Source organism: Nestor notabilis, unplaced genomic scaffold (genome assembly GCF_000696875.1).
Source record: "Nestor notabilis isolate BGI_N333 unplaced genomic scaffold, ASM69687v1 scaffold3634, whole genome shotgun sequence".
Classification (NCBI taxonomy): Eukaryota; Metazoa; Chordata; class Aves; order Psittaciformes; family Psittacidae; genus Nestor; species Nestor notabilis.
Genome location: NW_009924080.1, coordinates 94,172 through 103,854, shown reverse-complemented (window position 1 = coordinate 103,854; position 9,683 = coordinate 94,172). Strand labels below are relative to the sequence as shown.

The 9,683-nt window shown below is 36.4% G+C and overlaps 1 protein-coding gene across 1 annotated transcript in view; it reads right to left on the bottom strand.

Annotated features, from left to right (window-relative positions):
• Positions 1-807: 807 nt before the first annotated feature.
• The window catches only part of BICC1 (BicC family RNA binding protein 1), a 68,591-nt gene continuing 59,715 nt past the window's right edge, over positions 808-9,683 (bottom strand). Inside the window, exons 16-20 of the mRNA XM_010012453.1 lie at positions 8,980-9,134; positions 6,909-7,065; positions 4,366-4,526; positions 2,386-2,485; positions 808-938 (exon numbers count right to left, since the gene is read on the bottom strand). Of these exons, the coding sequence (XP_010010755.1) occupies positions 808-938; positions 2,386-2,485; positions 4,366-4,526; positions 6,909-7,065; positions 8,980-9,134 (704 nt within the window). The remainder of the gene's footprint in view (positions 939-2,385; positions 2,486-4,365; positions 4,527-6,908; positions 7,066-8,979; positions 9,135-9,683) is intronic.

Sequence of the window (9,683 nt, the reverse complement as noted above, 5' to 3'; positions counted from 1 at the left end):
GAGACAACCATTAAAAACAGTTTTTAGCATAACAGGTAGCAGTTAAATATGACGACTGCAAAGGGTTAATATTGCAAGGTCCATTTTGGTCTTTCATTGCATCTCTTACAGTGAGTATTATTGCAAGCAGCATTACACTGCTTCATAAGAGCATAACAGGACTGGTCCACTACCAAGTGGTTTGATTTTGGAACAATCTTTTCAGGTAACTACTGGGAGACAGAGAAGGGGGAAAAATCTGCCATAAGAACCAGTTTCTAGTACCATTATAGTGAGATGTGACTTAATGTAGGAACACCTGAAAAAAATTTGATTAGTGCCAATATAAAAATTGATATGGAAATGAAAGAGAAATAGATTTCCACAGGACAAGAAATCAGAACATGTAAAGTGCAGAAAGACCTCAATAATTATTTTAAGCAGTACCAGAAAAATCCATCTTGATAAAACCAAAATCTATGCTCTCTGGCATCCCAGCTCTTCATTCTTCCTTCATTCAACAAGGTAAAAATTCAGTGCATACATTATAGTTATAGGTAATAAAATACTAAACAAAGAACCCTATATTATTATTATTATTGCAAATTCTGTCCAATCTACATGAGTAAGAAGTAACCCACATTTGGTGTTTGAAAGACAACAGACAAAATGTGTTTTCTCTGTTTTTTTGGCACAGAATTGTGCAGACAAAATGCTTTGGTCCTTGACACCCAAACTCCCAAAGTGCAGAGGGTGGTGTGCAGTGAAGGCTGTCCACAGGATTGCCATGTCCATCTTTACAATGACTTTCTGAGCCACAACTTACTGCTACCAGCGACCGCTGACACTAGCAATGTCCGAATGATACTGACGCGGCAGTCTTCCACTAGCTCCACCTTCCAGGAATGAGGCACGTATGTTTGATGGGTCAAAAAGCTTTCTTCGGTTTTTATTCAGTTCTATAATGGTCACACACACAAAAAAACCTCTCATCAGAAATCAATTTTAATATTTGGATCTACACAAAACCAAAACTTCTATTTAAACAAACAAGATTTTTCAGACAGAACAGTATGAACTGAAGATGTCTGAGGTCCTTGTTCAATTTAACAAGTTCAACAGCATAACAAGAACGCCAGGTTAAGACCCATAGAAGCGCTTGGGATGCAGGTTTCTATTTAGTGCAATTCTCATTTGGCACTGACACAATGTGGAGTAGATAATATTTTGTAATATTAATTTAGATCAAATTGGTCTGACTAAAACCCTTTAAAAAGGTTCTGTTACAGTACTCAAAGGCTGCAGTCCTCCTGAAGATACATGCACACAGCATGTATGGCTGAAGTACAACCATGCAATGTAAACCAAGGTGACAGAAAAGCTTATTAGCATCTTGACTATTTCTCAATGTACAATTCTTTATTTTAACAACACTAGAGCAATATTTTAATACAGACTTTTAGAAAAAACAGATGCAACAGATGCTCACCTCTCACTCAAACATGCACCCTAAGCTTGTATTAGCAATTGTTCATCCAGAATGTTTTTCCTTTCCCCACTTTTCTATTCTTGTAAACAAACTCCATGATAGATACAAATCACTGAAAGATTACATAGATTTTCATGATTGCTATTGAACTATGTACTTTGTATTTTACACTCTTTATGCCACCCTTTTAAATTCATGAAAAAACATCCACTAATCCTATCAGCAGGAGATGTAACTGGGAGAAAAATGATCTAGTATTACAATGAAGTATCTGAAGAAAAATCTTCCTCTGCTACAGATTCATTGCCTAGACAATGATGACAGAGCACTCCTATGTAATATGAATCTCATCCTATTTATTACAACTGGGAAAAAAAAAAAATCTAGTTAGGCATTGCAAAACGAAGCAAAAAACCCCAACCCCCAAGAAAACACTGACACTAAAACCAAAGACCCCACCCAATCAGGCATTTTTCCCAGTTAGATGATTGCTCTGATAATCAATAGAGCTTAAAAATGCCAGTTCTGGCTGGTATCCAGTGCTGCTGAGACTCTACAGAGCCTGTAATCCCACAGCTTCTGTGACCCATAGTTTTGGGGCACAGAACAAAGTTCAGTCTGCTGTGAAGCAAATTTTCTACCAAGCTTTAACCTTACAAGGGGACATAGGACTACGCAACTGAAATCTTATTGAAATCTTATTATTCCTACTGAAATCTTATTACTGGTAATGTGAAAGCTCTACGTAACCTGGTTTTAAGCACCTTCCGATGAGGGGCAAGCCAAAGTGACTTCTGTGCACTAGACTCCTATTTTTCAGTCCTTCCAAGATCCTTTGCCAACTATAAACAAACAACTCAAGAGAAAAGAATACAAGCAATACTTAAAATCAACAAATGATAATGGGTGTTATTTACCAGAGATTGCAAGCAGCATTTTTCTTCTGGCACCAAAAGTGGTAATTCCCAACTCTTTCAAATCTTGATCAGTAAGAGTAAGGAATGTCTGCAGATCAATCTAGAGTAAAAAGAAATACAAAAAATATGCAAAACAAGTCTCTCCCCAAAAGCAGTAAGCCATAAATGTGGCTCAGAATACTTTCACAGTTTTTTTCCTACTGCATTTTACAGTTACTCTGCCAGGCTTTTCTCTGCATGTAAACAGCAATCATTGCTTTCTAGTGGCTTCTTCACAGTTACTCAATTTGCTACTCTGCATTTCTGACAGATAAAGAGAAACTAAAAAGTGAGCAGTTTGAGAAAAGCACTGAAGATCAATTTTATTTTGTGACTTGAGATTTCAAGTGTTTACAACATTTGCTACAATGTACCTGGGAATAGCCAGGTATGTATGTCTGTATATGTGATAGGTGCTTCAGACTGTAGTGGGTTAGCAGAGGATGATTGCTCAACTACTGGTGACACATTTGAGTTACAGCACCAAGCACTCCCAAGGGTATACAACCATGTACATTTACAGGTTTTTTTGCTCCCAATACAATTCAGAAATATAGTAGAAAATACACTCTGGCCAAACTACTTGACTCATCTCACACCTAATCAGCAACTCTTGTGGTAAGAAAAACCAAACCAAAATCCCACCTATCAAACAAAGCCCATTGTATGTTAGAAACCAACAGCCATCTTGCCTTTTTATGAGTGTCTAAGATAACAGGAGTGGATTAATGACTGGACAATATAGGTATTATGGAACACGCAAGGGAGTAAGAAGATAAACCAGAGGAACCGTACACAGAATTGAGACACAGTTGGATTTATTTGTTCAGATTGAAGATTGACCCCACAGCACTTAAGCAGCATGATTAGAGACAGGAAATGCTATCAGGAAACTGCCCCCAGGCTGAGACAGCAGTAATATACTTGAGTAGACTCAGGACAATTCTGGGAGTGCATACACGTAAGTGACTTAGTGCGCAGAAGGTACAATCTTGCTTCATGTCTATCCTTGAAATAGTGCAGTACACACTTGAACGTGTCCTGGTGTGCAGAGTTTTTCCTCTCCTGGAAGCAAATCTGAAGCTAAGTATTGACACACCAGAGTAACTCAAGCAACATGCACAGAAGATCCTCCTGAAGTTTGCTCTTCGTGAACATGTTCATGGTTCTCAATGACATGGCAATCAGTGCAAAAACCCACTTTGTGTGGTCTGTTAGGAAAAACCATACAGGTGGGAATCTGCAACCAGCAACTGGTGCAGACCCCACTGCTGATGAAGGTGCAAAAAGCAGACATATGGGTCCGGACACAGGAATATGCCAAATCTAGCTATGGTCCTCCCTCTGTACCACATGAGATACTGACACAACCCACACGGATCTCTGTTTTGCTCCTTAGTAGACCCAATTCTAGCAGTGTGACACATACACTTCCCATATACAACAGTGCTTTCAGGACAAGCTTAGGGACTCTATGTCTAAGCCTGTAAATCTTGCAGCTGGGCTGACTGTACTTTTGTGACACGGTTGAATTTGTCACCGGCAAAAATTAGCTGGAGATAACCAAGCTGACTCTAGCTATATAGTATTCTATGGATATGAAATGCTATCACTTGGACTAAACTGAGATTAATTGGTGCAGAGGTGGAAATCACACAGGTGACTGACCACATCTCTCAGTTAGGAGTGAATCAAAGTCAGTCAACTGGCACACAGGGAAAGTTTACAGTACTCACATCCAGGCTGGCTATTTGGAAATTGAAAGATGTATGATACAGCTTTGAAAGAACAGCTCATGAAAATCCCATCACAAAGCAGACTTCATAGCATCTTTGGTAAGAAAATCCCATCACAAAGCAGACTTCATAGCATCTTTGGTCAAGATAATACTGCTGGAAAACATACTACAAACACAAAGGTGTCTTTTGAATGAACACTAACCTCTTGCTGTTGGAATATGTCTGTGTATTTGCCCAAGCCAAGTTTGCTGAACAGCTCAGGCAGATCAGATCCCTTGAACAAACTGTTGAGGTTACAGCCATTGCTTCCTGTCAGCGAGGAAATGCAGTCCATGTAATTACTGCTACTGAGATAGTGTTCAGCTGAAAGGGAAGATGTGCACTTTTTAGACACATCACAGAAGTGCACAATTTTCTGTTATATCAATATTGTATTCACTTAGATCTTTAAATGAACAAAATATTTAAATCTTCATTATTCAGGAAAAAAAAGCTTCTCAGCGGTCTGAGAGAACAAACAGCATAAAGCAAAGTTTTTGTTTTCTATGGAAATATAATCGGGTAAATCTTTTAAGCAATAAAATCATATTATTAAAATGTCACATGGATACAAGTCAGGAACCCATACAGGGGAAAGAACTGCAAGAGATGCTGTTGCTTTTCCTCCTTTTAAGGCCTCGCCTCTTCTCTCTGGTGAGTATTCTGGAAAACACCACTGCACACAAATGCAACCAGCCCTTTTTCATCTGGATGAAAACCATGCTGTAGCAATTCCTGGTAAAGGAACTACATAGCAGCTATGTGATTTGGCTATTTTTTTAGTATAATACAGACAAAAATAATAAATGCAATAGTTTTATAAAAGACTAAAACTAGAAATAGGGCCACTGTACAATTTTAAATTGCATGTCTAAAAGGTGTATCTTAAAAAAAAGTTTCTAGGGTAAGACTTTTCAAAAACCCCAAGAAAACAGATTTAGCAGTGCAATCCCTTTCCTAGGTGTGTGCACACTGATAGTACACAATCACATAGTTAATTATTTTTCCTCGTGCTGTAAGAAAAAGGATAGCTCCCAGGGAGTGCATCAGGCATTTGTGCAAATAGGACCGCGGTGAGTGCTCCCTCCATCATTACAGACACAGGAAAGAACAACAGTGAATACATAAGAGGCTTGCAGGATAAGATTTACAGAGTTTGGAAAATTTCTATCAACCTCAGCTCCATTTCGGAAAAAGTTTTAAAATACAGTAAACCATTCAGTGTTGAAAATGTGAACATTAAGTTTGGCAAATGAAGCGATAACTATGATGATTTTTTAGACTTTAAACAGCAGTGCTTCATTTTTTTTTGCTATCACAGTAAGATAACAAAAATGCCCAAATAGAAATTTATGATGCTACACTCTGGGCAGATAATACAAAGTCATGCACTGAAGATTGAATATTAAGAACTACTTCTTACTGGTACACTCAGGAAGCATTATCTTAAAAAACAAAGACATTCAACATTTCTACGTAACTGTGCCAATGAAGACTTACATTTTAGTACTCTGGCACTTATACATTAAGATAAATACATTTGTACAAGAAACTCATAGCTATTTCTTTTGTCCCTCCTCCATGCATTTTATACTCTGGGAAAGCTACAGCTGTTATAGAACAATTTCCCCTATAGACAATGTATTCACTTTTCTAATTTTCCTCTAATGCATATATAAATACATTTTTAATCCTTATTTATTTTTATTAACCTACAGCTTCTATTTTTGTCCAATTAATCTGGAAGCCTAAATAGCTCAATTTCAAAGCAATTTTTTATCTCTTTTGTTCCGAGTACTTAGAATATGGTATACAGCCATTCACAGCTGAACTAACATGGAATTATTCATGGTTTTAAAAAGCAAGTATAACAATCATGAATATTTTCTCTAATTGAAGCTATCTTTTCTTTGGATGTCCAACTTATACTATCTGTGTACTTTACAGCTAATCTCAGATTTAGGTTTAATTCACATTTATAAGAAAAGTGATACAAAAAAAGTAAAAACAGCCATAGTAATTATTTCCCCATAATGCACTCAGTATGGACCAGTATTCTCTACCTCCATTTCTCTCTTTCAGAAAGGTAATATATTAAGTTGTTAAAAAAAAAGAAATTAAGTTTCAAAGAGTACAACTGAAATAAAATGTTAATTTTCAAGTTTCAAATGTTATTTTAAAAGTAATTACAAAATTTACAGCCAGTGTGCACAGAAACCAGTGTTTAAAATGATGTGCTAGGCCATGCCAAACATATGGATAGTCTTATCACCATAAAGAGAATCAGCGTCAGCACAGAGTACGACTTCTTCACCAGGGAGCAGCAAATAGCCCAATAAAGATCTGGCTGTTGTATTGGTAACAGCAGAATGATGGTAGTCTAGAAATAAGCTTTTATATGGGTCTGTTTTCAGTAAACTTTGAAAATCCCTTTCCAAGACAGCAAAGAGCTTTCAGCAAGCATGTCTTGCATTTAAAAAAATTTCCTTAAGAGTTTTCCTTTTGGACCATTATTCATATATCATGTTATACAACCCTGCATATGCTTTCACTTTTCAATTTGTAAAAAAAAAAAAAACAAAAACAAAAACAACTTACTTCATAGTTGTTGGTAATTTAAATCCCTAGTGATGGCAGGAAACATTCAAATAAATATTAATTGATATCAATATGATTTTTTTTTTAATAAGATCTTAAGAAATTAACCTGATTTATTCTGTTTTCGTTTGGGGCTTCCAATTGAGGAGACAAATTCATTATGAGCTGTGGGTCCAAGCCCATTACGGTCTCTCCAGTTATCAGATTCACTGCCATTTCCCAGGTGCTCCCGACTGCTGGACCGAGAGAGAGACATTGATGAACCCTGCAATTCACAAAAAGAGAATTTGGGCAGAAAACAGAAGTTTCATTGTGATTCAGATGTTTTCTTTGAAGCAGCTTAGTTAAAAAAATCCCAGCCTTTAATGCTTGCAAACATTCTTTTGGCAGTTGATCAATAGTCAAATAATCACAACCGGACACAAAAACAGCAGGTGTGCTAAAAACATTTGCAGTTCACAGATTTTAAGTAGAAGTTATTTAAAGACCATGCTTCAAAATAATTTGCTCAGTATTTCCAAGTTTGTTTCCAAAACATTCCATCGTATCAAATTCCCCACACAAATTCTAGACAAAGCAGTCTACCAACTATATGCCTTCAGAGGGAAGAGAACATAACAGAATATCTATCTGAAGGCAAGTGGATCAAGTACACAATACTTGACAACACTATTGTACACAGAGCAACAGTAATTCCACAATGGTTTGTGAATTCAGATTATTTTTTTAAACACATTTTCATATTCTTATAAAGTACTAATTATCAATTCTCATCATTGTGGCTCTGAATGTTCCAAAATAAGGGAATGGTATTCCGTGACAGCAGCAGTTAACTATGGAATTGGGTGGGGATGTACCCAGAAGGAGATGGACATTATTGATACCACACACTTACATGAACTAGAAGTTGTGTAACCAAATGAATAAATTAATTTTATACACTTGCATCAGATTCCAACAAAACAGAAAAACAACAACAGAAAAAAAACACAAGTTAGGAGGCAGCAATCTTCTCTACTATTCCGGAAAATCGACACCACTGAAGAAAGAAGGCAAAAGCTCATTATCATTGCCAAAACTGGAAGATGTGAGCTATGTTTATCACAACTCAACAAATGAAGAAAGGCAGGAATTGACTACAAGTCTTACAGAAGACCATCATTGTCTGGGGGAAAACCCCACCCCAGGTCAGTCAATATAGAAAAGCATGTTAAAAAACAATTCACAGATTTTGCTTGCAGCTTTTTCTCTCCCCCTAGTTACTCCTGCAAGCTCGTTATGTGTATTTGAATATTTGCATACATTATGTGTATTCAAACCTATTACATACAGTTAAACAACACAAAAAGTTCAGATGTCAAGTGGGGAACACCTAGGCACATTGTTAACAAGGTTGAATATTTCTTTTGCATTAGAAGTTAGATACATCCTAGAGAAAAATTGTAAGAAGTCCCATTCCTGAAGAAACATACTATTTACATTTTGTGTAAGTAGGACAGAAACGAAGAAAAAGGTGTCTCTATGGAATCTGGTAAAGATTGCAGCAAGTAAAGGCACTAAAAAGAAACTCAGAGCACCTTTGAAAAAGAAAGGAACAAATTCCCTGCAAGATTTCTGTGGTGGGACTCTAGAGAGACTTGCTGGACCCTGTGGCTACCTTCTCCCTGTGAAATTTCTGGGCCCAGTGGATAACGCAAATCGAGAAAACTCTTCCAGTTCTACAGCTTTATCAACAGAAGGTAATATGAGCTACAGCCATTTCTTGTTCTAACATTCTGCTCCATCATGCAGTGATTCACATTATATAGTTTATCTGTATACACACAATGTTCTAATTAAGTTACAAAATTTCTACCACTTGTCTGCAATTATTGAGACATTTGGTCCTATATGTTGTTTTAAGTTTATTTAAACAAATATATTTTCAGGAGCAGACTCCTAATAAAGCTAGTGTAAGATTTATAAAGCAGATATAATTGTGTGTTGGGTTGAATGTGTTCCATATGCCTTAATATTTACAGAACAAACATTTTTCACCATAAAAAAAATATTTAGAACCCAAAGAAGAAAGCTAAAATTCCTATCTGCAAGACAACTTTTCTAAAAAGTTAGACATTTCTCAAGAGAAACAACTGGATCATTCACTAAAAGTAAATTTCCACAGTATAGTTTCTTATACCTCATATGTAGTTGTCATAGATGGCTTGTAAGATACATGATTTGCTCTTCTTAGTTCCTTGATAGTTTCTGCAGGCATAGATTTAGAGAACCCCAAACCACTCCACGTATTTGTTGGAGTTCTCACTTCTGTTACAACTGGCTTCTTTAACATTGCTAAATAAAAAAAAAAAAAAAAAAAAAAAAAAAGAAAAAAGAAAAATAGAAAGACAAATTAGTAAATCTCAACCTTAATAAAGGTACTGAGATGATCATCCCAAAGCCATGTATGCTAACAGACTTCAACCCACCAAATGGTAAATTCTAAACAGTTTCACTTGCTACACAGCTTGAATCCTACTCTTTCTTGAGGCAATTTATTCTATGAAAAGATAGTTAAACCCCATATGGCTGCAAGGAAGCCAAATGAATTATCTGTTTCAAAGAGGGGAGTTTCCAGCTTCATTTTGGACCAAAGCTATGGTTAAGTCCCTTACCAGTTTTGTTACTTAATTTATCCCTCACATAAGGAGCAACTTTGGCAATATGACAAACATCTGAAAGTTTAATTTGCATCCAAATAAAATCAAGTATTACAGCTATGAGGTCTCTGGGAAAAAAAAAAAAAAAAAAAACCCCACAAACAAAACAACCAACCCACCAAAACCCCACCACAGATCATTTGCATATGGATACATTTGCACAGAGAGCATCCCATCTGCAAGT